At 40.0% G+C, this 26,004-nt stretch overlaps 1 protein-coding gene across 1 annotated transcript in view; it reads right to left on the reverse strand.

Annotated features, from left to right (window-relative positions):
• LOC311289536 (protein NLRC3-like) overlaps window positions 1-26,004 on the reverse strand; it is a 106,164-nt gene that overhangs the window by 3,876 nt on the left and 76,284 nt on the right. Inside the window, exon 7 of the mRNA XM_084407614.1 lies at window positions 23,801-23,847. Coding sequence (XP_084263740.1) covers window positions 23,801-23,847 — 47 coding nt within the window. The remainder of the gene's footprint in view (window positions 1-23,800; window positions 23,848-26,004) is intronic.

Here is a 26,004-nt window from a genome sequence, read left to right on the forward strand (position 1 = left end):
ACTAAAACGCTCACACACACACACACACAACTGAAACGCTCTCACACACACACAACTGAAACGCTCACACACACCACAACTGAAACGCTCACACACACACAACTAAAACGCTCACACACACACAACTGAAACGCTCTCACACACACACAACTGAAACGCTCACACACACACACACAACTGAAACGCTCACACACACACACACACAATTGAAACGCTCTCTCACACACACACACACACACACAAAACTGAAACGCTCACACACACACACACACACACAACTGAAACGCTCACACACACACACACAACTGAAACGCTCACACACACGACTGAAACGCTCACACACACACGACTGAAACGCTCACACACACACAACTGAAACGCTCACACACACAACAACTGAAACGCTCACACACACACACACACAACTGAAATGCTCACACACACACAACTGAAATGCTCACACACACACAACTGAAACGCTCACACACACAACTGAAACGCTCTCACACACAACTGAAACGCTCTCACACACACAACTGAAACGCTCACACACACACACCAACTGAAACGCTCACACACACAACTGAAACGCTCACACACACACACACACACAACTGAAACACTCTCACACACACAACTGAAACGCTCACACACACAAACACACACAACTGAAACGCTCACACAGACACACACAACTGAAACGCTCACACACACAACTAAAACACTCACACACACACACAACTGAAACGCTCACACACACACACAACTGAAACGCTCACACACACACACACACACACAACTGAAACACTCTCACACACACACAACTGAAACGCTCACACACACACACACACACACACACACACCACAACTGAAACGCTCACACACACACACAATTGAAACGCTCTCACACACACACACACACACACACACAACTGAAACGCTCACACACACACACACACACACACACACAACTGAAACGCTCACACACACGACTGAAACGCTCACACACACACACGACTGAAACGCTCACACACACACAACTGAAACGCTCACACACACAACAACTGAAACGCTCACACAAACACACACAACTGAAATGCTCACACACACACACACACAACTGAAACGCTCACACACACACACACACAACTGAAACGCTCACACACACAACTGAAACGCTCTCACACACACAACTGAAACGCTCACACACACACACACACACACCAACTGAAACGCTCACACACACAACTGAAACGCTCACACACACACACACACACACAACTGAAACGCTCTCACACACACATAACTGAAACGCTCACACACACACACACACACAACAACTGAAACGCTCACACACACGACTGAAACGCTCACACAGACACACACAACTGAAACGCTCACACACACAACTGAAACACTCACACACACACACAACTGAAACGCTCTCACACACACACAACTGAAAACGCTCACACACACACACAACTGAAAACGCTCACAGACACACACACACAACTGAAACGCTCTCACACACACACACACACAACTGAAACGCTCTCACACACACACACACACACACACACACACACACACAACTGAAACGCTCACACACACACACAACTGAAACGCTCACACACACACACACAACTGAAACGCTCACACACACACACAACTGAAACGCTCTCACACACACACAACTGAAACGCTCTCACACACACACACACACACACAACTGAAACGCACACACACACACACACACAACTGAAACGCTCACACACACACACACACACACACACACACACACACACACACACACAACTGAAACGCTCACACACACACACACACACAACTGGAACGCTCACACACACACACACACACACACAACAACTGAAACGCTCACACACACACGCACACACACACACACAACTGGAACGCTCTCTCACACACACACACACACACACACACACACACACACACACAACTGAAACGCTCACACACACACACACACAACTGAAACGCTCACACACAACTGAAACACTCACACACACACACACAACTGAAACGCTCTCACACACACACAACTGAAAACGCTCAAACACACACACACCTGAAACGCTCTCACACACACACAACTGAAACGCTCACACACACAACTGAAACACTCACACACACACACAACTGAAACGCTCTCACACACACACAACTGAAAACGCTCACACACACAACTGAAACGCTCACACACACACACAACTGAAACGCTCTCACACACACACACACACACACACACACACAACTGAAACGCTCTCACACACACACAACTGAAACGCTCACACACACACACAACAACTGAAACGCTCACACACACGACTGAAACGCTCACACACACACAACTGAAACGCTCACACACACACACAACAACTGAAACGCTCACACACACACAACTGAAACGCTCACACACACACACAACTGAAACGCTCTCACACACACACACACACACACACACACAACTGAAACGCTCACACACACACACACACACACACACACACACACACACACAACTGAAACGCTCACACACACACAACTGAAACGCTCACACACACACAACTGAAACGCTCACACACAACTGAATCGCTCACACACACACACACACAACTGAAACGCTCACACACACACAACTGAAACGCTCACACACACACACACACACACACACACACACAACTGAATCGCTCACACACACACACACACACACACACACACAACTGAAACGCTCACACACACACACACACACACAACTGAAACGCTTACACACACACAACTGAAACGCTCACACACACACACACACACACACACACACAACTGAAACGCTTACACACACACAACTGAAACGCTCACAGACACACAACTGAAACGCTCACACACACACACACACACAACTGAATCGCTCACACACACACACAACTGAAACGCTCACACACACACAACTGAAACGCTCACACACACACAACTGAAACGCTCACACACACACAACTGAATCGCTCACACACACACACACACACACGACTGAAACGCTCACACACACACACGACTGAAACGCTCACACACACACACAACTGAAACGCTCACACACACAACTGAAACGCTCTCACACACACACAACTGAAATGCTCACACACACACACACAACTGAAACGCTCTCACACACACACACACAACTGAAATGCTCTCACACACACAACTGAAATGCTCACACACACACACAACTGAAACGCTCACACACACACACACACACACACACACAACAACTGAAACGCTCACACACACAACTGAAACGCTCACACACACACAATTGAAACGCTCTCACACACACACAACTGAAACGCTGACACACACACACACACACACACACACAACACACGACTGAAACGCTCACACACACACGACTGAAACGCTCACACACACACAACTGAAACGCTCACACACACAACAACTGAAACGCTCACACACACACACACAACTGAAATGCTCACACACACACACACAACTGAAACGCTCACACACACAACTGAAACGCTCTCACACACAACTGAAACGCTCTCACACACACAACTGAAACGCTCACACACACACACACACCAACTGAAACGCTCACACACACAACTGAAACGCTCACACACACACACACACACAACTGAAACGCTCTCACACACACACACACACACACACACACACACACAACAACTGAAACGCTCACACACACGACTGAAACGCTCACACAGACACACACAACTGAAACGCTCACACACACAACTGAAACACTCACACACACACACAACTGAAACGCTCTCACACACACACAACTGAAAACGCTCACACACACACACAACTGAAAACGCTCACAGACACACACACACAACTGAAACGCTCTCACACACACACACACACACAACTGAAACGCTCTCACACACACACACACACACACACAACTGAAACGCTCACACACACACACAACTGAAACGCTCACACACACACACACAACTGAAACGCTCACACACACACACAACTGAAACGCTCTCACACACACACAACTGAAACGCTCTCACACACACACACACACACACAACTGAAACGCTCACACACACACACACACACACAACTGAAACGCTCACACACACACACACACACACACACACACACACACAACTGAAACGCTCACACACACACACACACACAACTGGAACGCTCACACACACACACACACACAACAACTGAAACGCTCACACACACGCACACACACACACACAACTGGAACGCTCTCTCACACACACACACACACACACACACACACACACACACACACACACACACAACTGAAACGCTCACACACACACACAACTGAAACGCTCACACACACAACTGAAACACTCACACACACACACAACTGAAACGCTCTCACACACACACAACTGAAAACGCTCAAACACACACACACCTGAAACGCTCTCACACACACACAACTGAAACGCTCACACACACAACTGAAACACTCACACACACACACAACTGAAACGCTCTCACACACACACAACTGAAAACGCTCACACACACAACTGAAACGCTCACACACACACACAACTGAAACGCTCTCACACACACACACACACACACAACTGAAACGCTCTCACACACACACAACTGAAACGCTCACACACACACACAACAACTGAAACGCTCACACACACGACTGAAACGCTCACACACACACAACTGAAACGCTCACACACACACACAACAACTGAAACGCTCACACACACACAACTGAAACGCTCACACACACACACAACTGAAACGCTCTCACACACACACACACACACACACAACTGAAACGCTCACACACACACACACACACACACACACACACAACTGAAACGCTCACACACACACAACTGAAACGCTCACACACACACAACTGAAACGCTCACACACAACTGAATCGCTCACACACACACACACACACAACTGAAACGCTCACACACACACAACTGAAACGCTCACACACACACACACACACACACACACAACTGAATCGCTCACACACACACACACACACACACACACACACACACACACACACACAACTGAAACGCTCACACACACACACACACACACAACTGAAACGCTTACACACACACAACTGAAACGCTCACACACACACACACACACACAACTGAAACGCTTACACACACACAACTGAAACGCTCACAGACACACAACTGAAACGCTCACACACACACACACACAACTGAATCGCTCACACACACACACAACTGAAACGCTCACACACACACAACTGAAACGCTCACACACACACAACTGAATCGCTCACACACACACACACACACACAACTGAAACGCTCACACACACACACACAACTGAATTTTGGCATACATGTGTGTTCGTTCTACCGCGAAAGAGAACTTGATACTGGCGCGCATCTATCTGTGTGTGTGTGTCAGGAGGACATTCACATGCAGCTCGTTATGTCTTATTGCGCATGAATGGTTTAAAAGCATTTGCATTAATAAGTGCGTTAACAGCGCTAATTTGTTTTAATATAATATCGCAGCATTTTGCGTCATATAATCGCGTAGGCTTGACATCGCGATTGCGATACGATTAATCGTGCAGCACTAACACACACACACACAACAACTGAAACGCTCACACACACGACTGAAACGCTCACACACACACACGACTGAAACGCTCACACACACACACAACTGAAACGCTCACACACACAACTGAAACGCTCTCACACACACACAACTGAAATGCTCACACACACACACACAACTGAAACGCTCTCACACACACACACACAACTGAAATGCTCTCACACACACAACTGAAATGCTCACACACACACACAACTGAAACGCTCACACACACACACACACACACAACAACTGAAACGCTCACACACACAACTGAAACGCTCACACACACACAATTGAAACGCTCTCACACACACACAACTGAAACGCTGACACACACACACACACACACACACAACACACGACTGAAACGCTCACACACACACGACTGAAACGCTCACACACACACAACTGAAACGCTCACACACACAACAACTGAAACGCTCACACACACACACACACAACTGAAATGCTCACACACACACACACAACTGAAACGCTCACACACACAACTGAAACGCTCTCACACACAACTGAAACGCTCTCACACACACAACTGAAACGCTCACACACACACACACACCAACTGAAACGCTCACACACACAACTGAAACGCTCACACACACACACACACACACACAACTGAAACGCTCTCACACACACACACACACACACACACACACACACACACACACACACACACAACAACTGAAACGCTCACACACACGACTGAAACGCTCACACAGACACACACAACTGAAACGCTCACACACACAACTGAAACACTCACACACACACACAACTGAAACGCTCTCACACACACACAACTGAAAACGCTCACACACACACAACTGAAAACGCTCACAGACACACACACACAACTGAAACGCTCTCACACACACACACACACAACTGAAACGCTCTCTCACACACACACACACAACTGAAACGCTCACACACACACACAACTGAAACGCTCACACACACACACACACAACTGAAACGCTCTCACACACACACAACTGAAACGCTCTCACACACACACACACACACACAACTGAAACGCTCACACACACACACACACACAACAACTGAAACGCTCACACACACACACGCACACACACACACACAACTGGAACGCTCTCACACACACACACACACACAACTGAAACGCTCACACACACACACACACACAACTGAAACGCTCACACACACAACTGAAACACTCACACACACACACAACTGAAACGCTCTCACACACACACAACTGAAAACGCTCAAACACACACACACCTGAAACGCTCTCACACACACACAACTGAAACGCTCACACACACAACTGAAACACTCACACACACACACACAACTGAAACGCTCTCACACACACACAACTGAAAACGCTCACACACACAACTGAAACGCTCTCACACACACACACACACACACACACAACTGAAACGCTCTCACACACACACAACTGAAACGCTCACACACACAGACAACAACTGAAACGCTCACACACACGACTGAAACGCTCACACACACACAACTGAAACGCTCACACACACACAACAACTGAAACGCTCACACACACACAACTGAAACGCTCACACACACACACAACTGAAACGCTCACACACACACACACACACAACTGAAACGCTCACACACACACACACACACACACACACAACTGAAACGCTCACACACACACAACTGAAACGCTCACACACACACAACTAAAACGCTCACACACAACTGAATCGCTCACACACACACACACACACACAACTGAAACGCTCACACACACACAACTGAAACGCTCACACACACACACACACACACACACACACACACACACACAACTGAATCGCTCACACACACACACACACACACACACACACAACTGAAACGCTCACACACACACACACACACAACTGAAACGCTTACACACACACAACTGAAACGCTCACACACACACACACACACACACACAACTGAAACGCTTACACACACACAACTGAAACGCTCACACACACACACACACACACACACACACAACTGAAACGCTTACACACACACAACTGAAACGCTCACAGACACACAACTGAAACGCTCACACACACACACACACAACTGAATCGCTCACACACACACACACACACAACTGAAACGCTCACACACACACAACTGAAACGCTCACACACACACAACTGAAACGCTCACACACACACAACTGAATCGCTCACACACACACACACACACACACACAACTGAAACGCTCACACACACACACAACTGAATCGCTCACACACACACACACACAACTGAAACGCTCACACACACACAACTGAAACGCTCACACACACACACACACACACAACTGAAACGCTTACACACACACAACTGAAACGCTCACAGACACACAACTGAAACGCTCACAGACACACACACACAACTGAATCGCTCACACACACACACACACACACACACAACTGAAACGCTCACACACACACAACTGAATCGCTCACACACACACACACACACACACACACAACTGAAACGCTCACACACACACACAACTGAAACGCTCACACACACACACACACACACAACTGAAACGCTCACACACACACAACTGAAACGCTCACACACACACACACACAACTGAAACGCTTACACACACACAACTGAAACGCTCACAGACACACAACTGAAACGCTCACAGACACACACACACAACTGAATCGCTCTCACACACACACACACACACAACTGAAATGCTCACACACACACATACAACTGAAACGCTCACACATACACAACTGAAAACGCTCAAACACACACACACCTGAAACGCTCTCACACACACACAACTGAAACGCTCACACACACAACTGAAACACTCACACACACACACACAACTGAAACGCTCTCACACACACACAACTGAAAACGCTCACACACACAACTGAAACGCTCACACACACACACAACTGAAACGCTCTCACACACACACACACACACACAACTGAAACGCTCTCACACACACACAACTGAAACGCTCACACACACACACAACAACTGAAACGCTCACACACACGACTGAAACGCTCACACACACACAACTGAAACGCTCACACACACACACAACAACTGAAACGCTCACACACACACAACTGAAACGCTCACACACACACACAACTGAAACGCTCACACACACACACACACACACAACTGAAACGCTCACACACACACACACACACACACACACAACTGAAACGCTCACACACACACAACTGAAACGCTCACACACACACTCACTGTCCCTTGCTCACTCACTCACTTTCACTCATTCACTCTCTCACACACACACTCACTGTCCCTGTATGGAATTATTCTTGTGCCAATAATAATGAACGTGGCTTTTCAAGAAACTAATGGAAATATAAATTGAAACTGAATAAAATATCTTTGAAACTGAAAAAGAATAAATCGCAGGCAATTTTTTTTACTTCGTTTTTAATACACTGCATGTTTTGCTAACTATTTCTCATTTTTCAGTCGCTGATCTGAACTTGCAAATGCGCTTCCAGAGTTTTCATTTGCGCTTCTGAAGTTTTCGTTTGCCGTTCTGACACATTTCTCTCGTGGGGGCGGGGCTAGTGGCAGTGTGTTCTCATTGGCTACTGAGGTTTTGACTGACAGCTTATTCACCTGGAAGTGAAGACGTCAGTGTTGTGTTTACATGTGTGGATTTAAGCGTCTGTAATCGCAGCTTTCTATTTCATTTTAGTGATATTAAGTTTATATCTGTATTTATTTGCTGCTACACTATATTGTTGAGATGATAGTACAGACGAATGATATCATTATCATTAGTAATCGTCGCTATCAGGATACTGGATAGCCTACTCGTGGTAAGTCAGATTTTTTAAAAATACTATACTAATACTATTTATAATACAGTACTGGCTTTTTTCAGGTGGAGAGGCATTTTAGAGCTCAGTGAGAGCCTATAACATTATACAGCTGTGTTGTCTTGATTTAACTTAGCCCAATCATTACATGACTTGTTTATCTAACGTTACATTCGGTTACAGTCTTCGATTAGATCATATTTCCCCCCAGCCACCCCATACATCATTGGGCTAGAGTACTGTACAGTATCTGTACTGTAGCCTACAGTACAAAAAGTACTGTATCAGTCAATGACCGATGCCATTGGACCAGAGCGCTGTCAGTCACTGCCTGATTCAACTTTGGCAATGTAAAGCCTTTTTTTACCATGCCAATAAAGCTATTTAAATCTGAATTTCTCAATTGCTGATTAATTTGCGATGCAGAGTTTTTGAAAGAGGAGAGACACGACTTGACCACAGACCACGTCTCTGTTCATAATATGTAAACACTCAATTATTTTGAAGTATCGCCCTGGTCGCAATATTTATTCGGATTACTTTTGTGTGATAAAGATGACTGATAAAGCTATTATAGCTAGTATGACTTCAAATGAACATTTCTGAGAACATTTTTTAATCTTTAACAGTCTTTAATAATAAATATATGTCCAAATTAAAAACTTAAAACATGCAAGTAATTATGACTGAAAACATCCAGCAACTAGGGAATACACAGCCATGGATATATGTTTATATATAGGGCAATACAGCCATCTACTGGTTACACAACAGTATTACAGATGATAAATGCTGCATGACTCCCAGGTAAATATTTAGTACTGTAAAATCTCTTAAAACATTTATATAATTTGTTTGGAATAAATATTTTAAGTCTTCAACTTGTTACTGTATGTGGGAGTTCAAATCAGTTTGTATTGTTAGATTATAATACATTTCCTCTCTCATTTTCCAGGGAGTGGAGCAACTTTTCCATAAACAAAATTCTGATGCTGACACAGAGGATGGAGTGATACTACCAGAGATCCACTGTCCCTATCAGACAATAATCTTACTTTGTTCAGACACATCATCTTTGAATGACTGGGATCTTGATCTTCAGACACCTGATTTATTTTATTTTAATATTATAAACTAGCAAATGTTTCAATTTCCTCTAGATTAAAACAAACACAGTTCACAAGTACACAAGAGGTTGCACTTTATTCTTATTAGTCTATGCTGATCTTGGATTAGCATACCAACAGCATATGAATGTTAAGGGGATAGTTCACCCAAAAATAAAATTCTCTCTTATTTTACTCACCCTCATGCTGTCCCAGATGCATTTTACTTTCTTTCTACAGATAAACACGAATTAAGATTGTAAGGAAAGTAATCCATCTCTGCGAGTCCTAAAGACGCTTTAAAAACCACACACAGTGACCCATGCGGACCTCAGTGGATGAATCAATGCCTTCTGAAGTCAAACAACAGGCTAGATAAAAGAAATACTAATATTGTAAATTGTTTTAACTATTAAAAATCACTTCCGACCAACTGTCTTACGTACATGGGTTACAATCCACTTGTATTATATGGACTCAGAGAGATGGATTATTTCCTTTAAAATCTTTGTCTATGGGTCAATGACATGACATGTATTTTTTGTGTCCAAATTCATTATTTTCCTAAAAACAATTTGAATAAATACATGTCATATATCAAATGGATCTACAATATGTCCTTTATAAGAAACCCTTTTCATTTTATTGAAATTCAATAGATTTTTTGAGCTTTGGTGTTTGAAAGACCAAAAATGTCAGGTGGTGCGACCGTCCGAACATACAAGCAGAGAACAAAACTGAGATATAAATGTTAATTTTCTCAATAAAATTCTTAATCAAATATTTTGGCATGATTTTATGTTAAATTCCTTACAAATGAGGGGAAATAGTGTATCTGTCCTATTTCAAAACTATTCTATTACTTAAAAAACTTTTGTCCGAAAAATTTACTTCTACTAATGTCAGGGAGGGCGACCGACATAAAAATGCAATTTTATGCAATGTTCCTTTAAGAAAACCATGTGACAGCATATGACATCACACAGAAGACTCCAGAGGACCCCTTTGATGCAGTAACAAGGTTAGTCACCCTCCCATAAATATTAGATAATTTGACATTTTTGAGTAATGATGAGGTTGATTCAACTTATCATGTCAGGTGGTATGACCCCTGGAAAACTTTGAAAATGTGTTGTTATTATAAAAATGTGTATTTGATTTAAAAAATGTATGTATAACCTTGAGCACATGGTCAAACATTTGTATAGGCGTCCAAGTTAATGCCTGTTAGATTTGAATTGAGTTTGAAATGTCAGGTGGTGCGACCAATATGTCAGGTGTCGCGACCAGAGTTACAGTTAAACCAACTAAAAAAAGTCATGTTAATTCATGTTTTTCAAAATATTAAATACATTTTAATAAATATATAAAGCGTTTAAGTTGTTTAAAGGTGCAATCTACATATGTATATATATTTTTATTTTATTTTATTATGGTATGAGTGACAATTTAAAGAGCACATTGTCCAATCGTTCATTGTTTAAAGGTGCAATCTACATATGTATGTATATATGTATATATATATATATATATATATATATATATATATATATATATATATATATATATATTTATTTATTTTATTATGGTATGAGTGACAATTTAAAGAGCATATTGTCCATCTTAAAGTCCTATTCTTCAAGAATATAGGACTGTATAATCAACATTGATACTAAAACAATTGCATCTTTAAATTAATCTATTTTAGATTTAGATTAATTTTTTAATTAATCTATCTTGTTTTTTTTGTAGATGCCATTATCAAGCAAGGAGAAAACAGCACGACATAGAGCTCGTTTAAAAAGTGATCCAGTTGCAAGGGCAGAGTACCTTGCCAAAAGAAAAGCAAGGTATTGTGTTCATTATGTATATCTAGATACATTACAACTTGAGTTAATATGGTGTTCTAATTTTATTTATTTTTTTGTGGTAATTACAGTTATTACATGTTAATAATACATACTTGATAGCAGTGTCATACAGCATTACAGAAAAGTAAATTAGTTTATTTTACAAATTATATAGTACAGGTGAAACTCAAAAAATTTGAATATCATGCAAAAGTTAATTTATTTCAGTAATTCAAGTTAAAAGGTGAAACTAATATATTATAAAGACTCATTACATGCGAAGCAAGATATTTCAAGATATTTCATTTGTTATAATTTTGATAATTATAGGTTACAGCTTAAGAAAATTAAAATTCCCGAATTCAAAATTAGAATATTGTGAAAAGGTTTTCATAGCTTGAAATATCTCACTTTGCATGTAATGAGTCTATATAATATATTAGTTTCACCTTTTAACTTGAATTACTGAAATAAATGAACTTTTGCACGATACTCAAATTCTTTGAGTTTCACCTGCATGTCCCATATATTTTCATTTAATTAAAATAGAAGGGGTCTGAAACCATGTATCTTTTATAGAGATAGGTATGTTGTACATTGCCATTAGTAAGCTTGTTTACATCTTAATCACCCACTCATTCTTCTTTTTTTTTAGTTATGAAAAAAAGAAAAATGATGGAAAAATAATGAAAAAAACAATAAGTCAGCTTTCCAAAGCACAACAAGAAAAAACGAGGCAGCAATGGAGGGACTACCAAAAAAAGCACAGGGAAGGGACAAGGACACTGGACAAAATAATGAACTTTACACCTGAATCTATGAATTCATCAGCAGCAGATGATCCAGTCGATCTTCCAGTAGAGGCTCAGCCTAACCCTCCTGATCAGGAGTATGCAAACATGTTTGTGCAGGATGGGAAGCAACCACAAGCATCCTCAACACCAGAGAAAGAAAAAAGGGTGAAAAAACGCTGCAGAATTTTGCAAAAAGAGAAGGCAGACTTACGGAAGGAAATGCTAAAACTAAAAAGGCAATTGGCAGCTACAAAACAAACTTCTGAGAAATTGCGGAAGAGCTTGGAAAGGTTTAAGAAAGGCAAAAAAACAGTCAGCGAAAGAAACAAGCCAAGGGGTACAAAGAAACTTGCCCTGGAGAGAAAAGAAGAAGTGGTTAAATTTCTCTGTCGGGATGAGAACAGTCGCCTGCTACCCGGGAAAAAGGACACAATAACCAAAAAAAAACAAAAACAACAGAGGCGAATCTTAACGAAATCCCTGACTGAACTTCATGTTCAATATAATTCTGAAATAAAGAAGCCTTTATCGCTATCATACAGTTTGTTCGCCACTGTCCCTTTTATGTAACACCACCCAAAGCATCAGATCGGAACACATGCGCATGCTTGGACCACGAAAATGTCAAGCTTTTAGTAGACAAGCTGCACCAGAAAGGTCTTCTGCAAACTGCCAGAATTTCAGAGCTGCTGACTTCAATTGTGTGTGATCCACAAAGCAAAGACTGCATGTATCGGATTTGTACGAAGTGCTGTTACAATGAGATAGAGGTGGCAGTACCTCAGGAGGAAGTACCTGTTACATGGCAGCAGTGGTCACGAGAGAAAAAATCAGATGGACAGAAGACATTCACAAATTTTGCTAAGACGACTCAAAGTGGAACATGGTCTAACCTATTCGAGCTGTTCAGCCAGAAACTTGATTCTCTGGCAAAGCATCACTTCAATTGGTTGCACCAAGCCAAAGAATTCAGAGCATTAAAAGAAACCCTGACAGAGGATGAAGTTTGCCTTCATGTAGACTTCTCAGAAAATTTTTCATGCAAGCTGAACAGCGAAGTCCAAGCTTTTCATTTCGGAGGAAGCAGGAAACAGGCCACAGTTCACACATGTGTGGCCTATACAGCACATGGATGCCAGTCATATGCCACCATCTCTTCATCCCTTCGGCATGATGAACGTGCTATATGGGCCCACTTAGAACCGGTGCTGAAGGATGTGAGGGAGAGGTGCAATCCTCCACCAACAACTTTACATGTCATGAGTAATGGGCCTGTCACTCAGTACAGGAATAAAAAAAACTTTTATCTCCTTTGCACAGTACCATTTCTCTCTGGCATCAAGCGCGTGACATGGAACTTCGCCGAAAAGTCCCATGGCAAAGGGGCTCCTGATGGAGTTGGTGGGGCTGTGAAACGTGTTGCAGACTCCGCTGTTCAAGGAGGAGCAGATGTGCAGACCCCAGAGCATCTCTACAAGCTGTTAAAGGAAAAGGAGTCAAGCATCAAGTACTACTGGATCTCTGATGAAGACATTGAGAGATATGACGAGGCTCTTCCAGACAGTGTTCTAGCTGTGAAAGGAACACTAAAAATCCATCAGGTGACCACTGCACAACCTGGCAAAATCCAGCACAGGGAGATCTCCTGTTTCTGTAGCAGACCAGACATCTGCCAGTGTCACAATCCCTCAGAAGTGGACTTCCAGAATACTACCAAGGTCCCTCCCACAAGTCCCCAAGCCAAAGAAAACCCCAAAGATCTGAATGGGAAATTCGTACTTGTGGAGTATGATGGCCAACCTTTTGTGGGGCAAGTTCTCAAGGTGGTGGGCAATGAGATTGAGGTGAGCTGCATGCAGCAGTCAGGAGGGAAGAATGTGTTCATTTGGCCTCACCCTCTTGACATTGTATTTTATTACATCTCAGATGTGCTGGAAGTGATTTCTAAGCCAGAGCGCCTCAATACACGCCATTCAAAGCTGAAAAGTACAGATTGGGACAGTTTGTGCTTTCTGAAAGCATGATTTTGAATTATATTTGAAAAGAGTTGTTTTTTTATCTTGACTTACTGTTACTACTGAATCTATTGAACAGTAGATTGAATTCTGCCCTTAATGTTTGTGGGCCCAATATTTGCACTAATTCACTGTTTCATGATTTGATATTTTATAAAAGATGTTCTCGGTTTTGAAATGTGTTCCCAGAGATGTTTTAAATTTCTAGATTTATTGAAGCGATGATCAAATGTTTTTTATTTTATTTTTTCATGACTTACTGTTACTACTGAATCTATTGAACAGTAGATTGAATTCTGCCCTTTATGTTTGTGGGCCCAATATTTGCACTAATTTACTGATTCATGATATGACATTTTATAAAAGATGTTCTCGGTTTTTAAATGTGTTCCTGGAGATGTTTTAAATTTCTAGATTTATAGAAGCGATGATCAAATGTTTTTTTTTTATTTTTTTATCTTGACTTACTGTTACTACTGAATCTAATTGCATGAGCAGTAGATTGAATTCTGCCCTTAATGTTTTTGGGCCCAAAATTTGCACTAATTCACTGTTCCATATAAAAGATGTTCTCATTTATTAAATGTGTTCCTTGAGGTTTCAAAGTTATATTTTTAAAGAAGCGATGATCAAATGTTATCTTAACATGCAGTATTCTTTTGCACTTTCTTGTTAATGAAACTTAATTATATGATTGAGATAAATAAATTGGTCAGAAGATTAAAATAAAAAAGCCAATTGAAACCTGAATAAAATTCATTGACATATCTTTCTTTTTATTTTGTGAATATCAATCATTATTGATCACAACGTCAGGTGGTGCGACCGGTCATGGTCAGGTGGTGCAACCAGCAAATTTATATTTAAATGTATCAATTCCCACTGCAATTGCAAAATGAAGTAAGAAATATAACTGTAAGCCTTTATATAACGTATATAAATTGTTTTTACAGTTAAAAACAAAACATAAAAAGTCCTTATGGAAAAATGGGTGTTTGAACACACAGAAAAGCAGCCGTTTACATGATTTGGAATAAAAGGGCAATAAATAAAGAAATAGAAAGGGAATTTACCATGTGATATGCATTTTAGACACTACAATGATTCATATTTACAAGTCTCAGTAGTGCTAAGTACATTAAATGTATATTATTTTAAATTAATATATGGTCGCACCACCTGACATTTTCTGGGTGGTAAAATCAGAAATCTTGTTTAATAATGAATTAATGCTGCCTAAAATGCTGTAAAACAAATATAAATCAACACCATACATTTTTTTGGACATAAAAATGCATCTTAAAACTGTTTTGCTTAAAATATATTTTTTTTTTCTTGAAAACCTTATTTGTCATTGACCCCTAGATGTTTATGTGAAGAAGAAAGTCATATACATCTGGGATGGCATGAAGGAGAGTAAATGATGAGAGAATTCTCATGTTTTGGGTGGACTATCCTTGCACTGCTTGTGTCCAGTCACTGCTTTGCTATTGTACTGCAACAGGAACTGTTCAAAGAATCATTGCATCATTTAAAATGTATATGAATTTTTTTAATGTATTCTGTATTTGTAATTGTGCATTTTGTATAGTAATGTATATCATGAGAATACTGTGCATTACATGTATAGTATGCAGTTAATGTTTTGTGGATTCTGGTCTTTCCTGTCACAACATAATTGCATCCAAGACCTTCACTCTGATACTTGTGTAAATGCTTTAGTGACAATAAAGAATGTAAATTTATTGGAATTCATATTTTCAATTACATTAATTTAACTGGTTGTAGAAGTCACAACTGAAACGGTTGATGATTGTTAAAATATATTTACAATTTTAAATGTTAGAAGATAGTATTAATTAATTGAAATAACTAAATACAATTATCAATAAAAAAAAAAAATGGCAACAAGAACATTCTTTGTGTGACATATGTAGTGAAATGCCCTTTGAGGTCTGTATCTGACAGCAGGCCACGATTGTAATTTTCATATTGTTTAAATTCCTCTTATTTAAGTGATCATTAATTTTGATGGTGTAAATGTATATCATGCTAACAATGAGTAGTGTGATGGCCATGGTTGCCAACCTTGATTACCTGAAGTGAAACTTTCTTGACGGCTGAATATATCACACACGTTTGCTAGTATTCTCCTTAAATTGTAACAGCTCAACCTAATCAGAGCCTAACAAGCAGAATAATCATCAGGAATAAACAAATATTCTCTGAAAACATTGGACACTACAATTTTAAGTATTATATACAGTACTTTAATGTACAATTACACCTGAATAGACTGAATAGATCTCTTGTGCTCCTAAAAGCTTCTGTCGACAAAGTAGTAGCAGCAGGTAAATACAGATAAAAAAATAAAAATAAAAAAAACATAACTTAATTTCACTAAAATGAAATAGAAAGCTGCGATTACAGACGCTTAAATCCACACATGTAAACACAACACTGACGTCTTCACTTCCAGGTGAATAAGCTGTCAGTCAAAACCTCAGTAGCCAATGAGAACACACTGCCACTAGCCCCGCCCCCACGAGAGAAATGTGTCAGAACGGCAAACGAAAACTCCAGAAGCGCAAATGAAAACTCTGGAAGCGCATTTGCAAGTTCAGATCAGCGACTGAAATATGAGAAATAGTTAGCAAAACATGCAGTGTATTAAAAACGAAGTAAAAAAATTTGCCTGCGATTTATTCTTTTTCAGTTTCAAAGATATTTTATTCAGTTTCAGTTTATATTTCCATTAGTTTCTTGAAAAGCTACGTTCATTATTATTGGCACAAGAATAATTCCATACACACACACACACACACACACTCGCGCGCGCACACACACACACACACACACACTCTCGCTCACTCACACACTCGCGCGCACACACACACTCTCGCTCACATACTCACTCACTCTTGACGGAACCGTCGTGGAGGACCGTTAAAAATTAAACATGCTAGTCTTTGTCATGATGTTGTTAAGCATCGCAGATGCGACGTAGGTTGTCGCCCACTATGACACACTATACGAGATGAAGCGATCGAATCTTGCGTCCCGACGCCCGTTGTCATTTACGAATCCCCACGACACCCTACATCAAACGGATCGTGCCGATATCGCGTTAAAATCGTGTAATCTGAACCAGGCAGGTAATAAACGTTTGACCTATCACGCAAAGAACCTATTAAAGCACTAAGACATGGGAACAGTATAGCTAACATTCACATTTGAATATTTATCGCAAGTCATATCGTCATCGCAATATTAAACAATGTTATCGCACATCGCAGCTTTTCCTCATATCGTGCAGCCCTAATCGATATGCTAGCTTGATAGTGAGTGCTAACAGCCATGTTAGTTGTTGTTGTAGTTTTGAGTTCTGTTTCTGTGTTTTCAGTGTTTCTGTGATCGTTTTCCCCTGTCTTCTGTTTATTTTGGTCTAGTCCTGTTTTTTCCCCGGTCTGTTTAATTAGTTCATCTGTGTCAGCTGTGTCTTGTTAATCATCCTGTTTGCCTGTGTATTTACCCCAGTGTGTTTCCTCAGTGTTTGTCGGTCAATGTTTTATGTTAGGTGATCTTTGTCTGAGCACACACTCCCTGTTCCTTGCTTTTGTGATATTGTGATTTAAAACCTTGGATTCTACTTTTTCGAGTTTGCCTCCTACTTCATCCAACCAGAAGCCGTAACAGTTGTTTATATTCATAATGATAAAGTTAGGTATTTTATTACATGTGATTCTGACATGATGTGGTAAACGGCGCTGGCAAACGCGTCCTCCAGCTGAGCGGTTGGCGTCGCGCGTTCATGTGTTTTGGGGGCGTGACTTTGGAAGGAGCACAGAAGGAAGGTAGCTGTGTTTATACCAAGGGGCAACATTCTCATCTGAAAAATGAAGCCTACCCGGAAGTGCGAAAAACTGCAATACATCGAAAATCCGCTAGGGGAAGGTCCCAAAAGGGAGCAAATGTCCATAGCCGCCATGTTAAAATGTCCGTTTTCACAGCATAAATTCATGTTTTTACAGGTTGGTCCCATGAACTTTTATTGTATTTTTCGATAGGTTCCGAGTGCCTGACAACGGTGAGGGTAGTGAATTTTTTTCTAACTCGTTAATTTAGATAGTATTTAGATATAAAATATATGACAAATAAGGGCGTGGTTAACTTTGATTGACAGCTTAGGCTGCGCCAACTGGAGAATGACAACATAAGAAGCGCCATTTTTTAACACATTTGAAATATAATACTACTGTTTCTGTATCATGAAATGTAGTTTTAAGAGTTTTTCAGGCGAGAATGTAGTTGTTTAAAGCTCAAATCTGTGGTTTATTTAAAGATTTATGAAAATTTTATCCAGTTGTGAGATCCAGCGATGACCGGGCGCTCGGCGCATGTACCCCGCCTGCAACAGCTTTTCCTCGGCTAGTCGTTCGCCGCTGACCCTGGCGTCTCTGTAGTGGTTAAACATGAGGTATAATTCGTCTTGTCTATATCTAACGGGCGATTTTTGGTTTTGTGAATCTGTAACTTGTTCCCTGGCCAATCGTTTTGGCTGAGGGGAAGTTTCATAACTTTATAAGCTATTTAACTTTACCGTATGGTTAGACTAGAGCGCTGACTTTGTATGTTTGACTGAATTGTTTGCTTTATTTGTATAGCTTCTTATACCTTTTACTTATACTTTTATAATGGCTAATATTGATAAAACTGAAATTTAACAAAAAGAGACTGGGTTGAGTTTTGTCATTTTAAATTTTAATACAACGAAGATGATCTATAATGTTGTTTACTGCTAAATCTGTTGTTTAGTACAAATGCACATATTGCCTGGACCATATTAAAATGTTTAATATTTTTATATTATATTTAAAACGAAAAGAGGCAGGTTTGTGTTTTATATTTAGTTTTTTCATAAATAGGCAACCGTTATGTGCAGTGAATATAATCAATACGCGTTGCCTGAACCACATTTGTGTGGCTATAATGTTTAAGATTTCTTTAAATGAAAACGAAAAGAGTTAGTATGGTGTTTTATAACATATTTCGTTGCCTAAAATATACACGGAGATAACCGGAGTAGCAGAGCGAGCTGAGTGACGCACGCTGTGTCAGAAGGTGGGCAGGGTTAGGATTTCCCAAGATTTCCCAAGATGGCGCCGCCCATACCCCCCATAAACGGCTTCAAAACCGTTCTTCAGAAAGTCTATGGGTGACGTCACAGACGCTTTGTCCATATTTTTTACAGTCTATGGTTTATACACGGGTTTCTTGTATACAAACAATACCGGATGCGCGCGCATCCAGGTGGCAGAAAACCGCTAGCTGTTATGCCGAGTTCTGTAAAAGAACATTGTAATTAACGTAGATTTCGCATTGTTTGTAATTTCTTGTTGACTCAATAATAAACTGCAATTTCAGAGTTGGATCTGTTTGTTTTTGTTTCATATTAATATAACATTATGTAAAACGTCCAACTGTTTACGAATCAAAATCCGGACATACTGTGATGCATGTATGAATTATCATGTTAGACTAAGTTAGTAATGTAATTAGGGTGACCACCATCAAACAAACCAAATGTGGGACCATTATAAGTTTGTGTGGGACAATGTGGGACATGTTACCAACACCAAAACATAACCTGAAACTGTTATATAATGTTTATCTAATTTAATAAAAACATTTGTATTCTGCCTTTCAGCTGATAAAAATTCTCTGTTCTTTAGTTCCTTTCCTTCCAGAAAACACCATTACATCACTATGTAACATCACATGTCTTTATTTTACATGTCATTTAAATTCAACATCACTGAGCCCAAAGGCAGCAGGCATCATGCGCATATGCATATATATAATATATATATATATATATATATATATATATATATATATATATATATATATAAATGTATTATTATTATTTTTATTTTATTTTTTAAACAGTTCTGACCAACTCCAACTAAAACCCAACAAAATAAACAATGAACAAATAAAATATAAAACATGAAATTAGATCATTGACCGTCTTATATATTAAGAATATATTAAACCAAAAACGTTCATATTTTTTAGAAAGGATGTAAAACAACCACAGCAGGCAACAAGTTGATAAGTTCTGTTAAATTTAAATTTACCAAATTATCTATTTGTTTTCTGACAGGAAACACATGGAACGAATACACCGCTCCACATTTTGATTGACAGCCGTCACAACCTACTAGTAACCGTGTTTACTCCTTTCCTTTCAACCATTGGATAGGATTTAAAAAACGGCTGTTGTATTTGTACTTCTGATGAAGCGCTGTTAAATACAGGTGAAAAACTACGCGGCATTGGCGGCAAAAATAATAAATAAAACGTACTCTCAGCAATGGTGAGATCGTGCCGGATCCCTACGCAATACATGACGCTATTTGGATTGTGGATGACAAGAAGTGGCCAGCAATTGTATGGCCTGATATATATAGCCATAATTATCTTATTCAAGCAAGTGTGTATAAGAGAAATGATTAGAGCGTACAAATCCCTTGATGCATACAACTTCGTGCTATGTGGTCATGTGCAGCTCGTCAAATTATGAATAGAAAGAATATAACATACAACTTCCTCCTGTCCCACTCTTCCATTTGCCTAGATTTGGAATTACTTGCAACATGTATAATTTAAATGAGCAGAAAAACAACAGATAGACCTGCATGTAAATAAATTACGCAACAACTCCTTGGCATTTTGACTTAGCGACAACACCACCACTATGCTACTAGCCTAAACCCTTTACTCCAGTACGAAGACCGCGGGTCTTTCTGCCTCCTGGTTGCGTGCGCAAGCAGTGATGAGGTCGCCGAGAAATCCATGTATTGCAGTCCTGTGAGGACTACAGACACTCAATTTTTATACTCTCTTTTTCAGAGTACTTACATTTTAATAATGTATTGGTATATAAAGACATTTTAAACAAATTTTGGAATTTTTTTTTTTTGAAAAAACCTGCTTACCCTGCCTTTAAGTAGAAGTAACATAATTAAATAGGGGTGTAATTACTAATTTTTTTATACTAATGTGACTAAATAAAATTGATTAAGTTCAACTTAATTGATTTTACCTACATTTAAACAAATGCATTGAGTGCAACCAACTTACGATAAAAAAATTGATTAAATTCAACGAATCATTTTTTTCAGTGCACACAAGTCTCTCATTTGTCGTAACGTTATAACATTTCATCTCGTCTCGTTTTGGTCAACGAAAATGAAGAGACATTTTAGTCTCGTTTTTATTCATCAACAATATTGCATTTTACATTTAATTATAGTCATCGTCACATGACCAGCATTTATGTTGCGTCTCGTCTCGTTTTCGTCAGGTGATAAAGTTTCGGTGACGACGATATTTAGTCATAATTTTCGTTGACGAAAGCAACACTACCTATAACCCATATTTATAGAAAACAGCTCAAATCCTGCGATTCGTTCATACCATAGGGTTTCACCGTAGACAGTTCATTTATCCAAAAAGCTTCTCTTCTCAAGAGCTGTTTAATTATGTTACCACCCCTAGGGTTTGGCAATACTCTCTCAATACCAATAACCTGAGGGAGGCAGCAGAACCATGATTCTTCTCTATATAATGTTTAGCAATGGCATAGTCAAGGTTATTGTTTCTGATAGCAGCCTTATGTTCTGCGATTCTCAGCTTGAGGTTACGTTTTGTTTGGCCAACATACATAAGGCCACAAGGGCACATCAGCACATAAATGACATGGGTCCATAGACAATTTATAAATTCTTTGATGTTATATTTTCGTCCGGAATGTGGGTGACTGAATGTTTTAGTGTCTATAGTGTTGGTGCAATGAGCACATCTACCACATCTATAATTCCCATAGACCTGTTGAGAAAGCCAGTTTGCCTGTGTGGGTTAAATACATTTAGTGATACTAAAGTGGATAACAATAATTGTGCTTAAAGGGATAGTTCACCCGAAAATGAAAATTAGCTTATAGCATTTGTATGTTTGTACTTCAAATCTGGTACAGTAATTTCAATATTCAAAATTGTATCTGTGTGTGTGTGTCAGTGAATGGAAAAAGAGAGAGATCTTTTGATGAGAGAGTGTCCGTGTGAGTGTCAGTCTGTGTGTTTGTTTGTGTGTGTGAGTGAGTGTGTGAGCATGTGTTTGTGTATGTGTGAGTGTGTGAGAATGTGTAAGAGTGTGTGAGTGTGCATAAGTGTGTGTGCGGGTGTGTGTTTGAGTGTGTGTGTGTGTGTGTGTGTGTGAGAGAGAGTGTGTGTTTGTGAGATTGTGTGTGTGTGTGTGTGTGTGTGTGTGTGTGTGTGTGTGTGTGTGTGTGTGTGTGTGTGTGTGTGTGTGTGTGTGTGTGATGTGTAGACGTACATTTTCGTGGTCCTGCTGTAATCCTGATCTCTCCTCCATGATCCACACTAGAAAACACACACAGTGACACAATCAATCATAGACGTAATGGGTTTAATACTGTACAAACTGTATATTCTCTTCATGGAAGATTAAAGGGATAGTTCACTTTAAACTGAAAATTAGCCCATGATTTACTCTCCCTCAAGTCATCCTAGGTGTATATGACATTCTTCTTTCAGACAAACACAATCAGAGTTATATAAAAAAAATGTCCTCGCTCTTCCAAGCTTTATATTGGCAGAGAATGGCTGTTTCTGTTTTGAAGTCCATAAAAGTGCATCTATCCATCATAAAAGTGCATCTATCCATCATAAAAATGCATCTATCCATCATAGAAAGTGCATCTATCCATCATAAAAGTGCATCTGTCCATCATAAAAGTGCATCTCCATCATAAAAGTGCATCTGTCCATCATAAAAGTGCATCTATCCATCATAAAAGTGCATCTGTCCATGATAAAAGTGCATCTATCCATCATAAAACTGCATCTGTCCATAATAAAAGTGCATCTATCCATCATAAAAGTGCATCTATCATCATAAAAGTGCATCTGTCCATCATAAAAGTGCATCTGTCCAGGGCCGGCCCGCGGCATAGGCGGTATAGGCAAATGCTAAGGGCGCCACGCATCCATAGGGGCGCCAGAATGAGTGAACGAGTGAAATTTTTTTTTTTTTTTATAATAGGCTACTATTTTAAAACCATTAATTCGAAATACTACCAAATAAAGCAAAAAAAAAAAAAAAAAAAAAAAAATCCGGCTCTTCAATCTTCCCCCGCCCATCGAGTGCTTGAAGTGCGTCAGAAACAGAGCGCGCGCGCGATCAGTTGTTGGTAATTTGTTGTGTAGCGTGCCCGACGCCGCATCCAATGTGGACAGCACTGCTAAACACACAGCTCGTAGAAACGGGCCTGGCAGCTCGCGCCAGCTAGACACGGTGAAAGTTTCCTGATTGTGACGGAAGGCCGAATTTACATGACACATTATAAATGAGCATAGTCTGCGATAGATACAGTGCCAAAAAGAAGAGAAGAGGATAAAGACAGAGGTAAAGAGATGTAGTGAATGAACAATTTATTGCATAGGAGTAAGATACTATAATTTCATGGCAGTTGTTTGTACCTTAAACTTAATGTTAGCAGCTGTTCTGAGTTCTGAGTTCTGAGTCCCCAGACTGTGATTTTGTACAATCATGTCAGTTTTAAGACGCATTTTTTATTATCACTTTTTTTATTAATGTTTTACTCTACAGTTGTGCAGTTTTTTGGGGGATACAGTACAGGCCAAAAGTTTGGAAACATTACTATTTTTAATGTTTTTGAAAGAAGTTTCTTCTGCTCATCAAGCCTGCATTTATTTGATCAAAAATACAGAATTTTTTTTTAATATTGTGATACATTATTACAACTTAAAATAATTTGTTTTCAATTTATTATACTTTAAATGATCATTTATTTCTGTGATGCAAAGCTGAATTTTCAGCATCATTACTCCATTCTTCAGTGTCACATGTGACATCCGGTCTATCACATGATCCTTTAGAAATCATTCTAATATGATGATTTATTATGAGTGTTGATGCATGGGGCGCCAGGTAAAATCTTGCCTAGGGCAGCAAATTGGTCAGGGCCGGCCCTGCATCTGTCCATCATAAAAGTGCATCGATACATGATAAAAATGCATCTGTCCATCATTAAAGTGCATCTATCCATCATAAAAGTGCATCTGTCCATCATAAAAGTGCATCTGTCCATGATAAAAGTGCATTGTCGAGTTCACGCGCGTGAATATTGGATCGTATGAGTTCGACAATCGACTATCGACTACTGTGGACTTTGACCGAAAACAGGAAGTAAATACAGGTATGTGCGCTGGCTGAATTAACATCACTTTTATTCATATCTTTCACATCTACTGCAGTCAGATTCACCGTGTTCACGCTGAAGGAATCACTCACATGGCTGGGCACTTGTAATGACACATCAAGGTGTTAAGAGGCTAAAAGCAGTTTTAAAACTTGCCCCATTTAAGTCAACAGGGTGCAAATTTTAAAAAGAGAATAACACGGTGTAGGCAACACCGATTTTTGTTGTTGTTCTCTGTACTGACAGCACTCCAAATTTACAAAAAAATTTGCTCAATGTTAAAATTGACCGGAGT

Source organism: Rutilus rutilus, assembly GCF_951802725.1.
Source record: "Rutilus rutilus genome assembly, chromosome: 4".
Lineage (NCBI taxonomy): Eukaryota > Metazoa > Chordata > Actinopteri > Cypriniformes > Leuciscidae > Rutilus > Rutilus rutilus.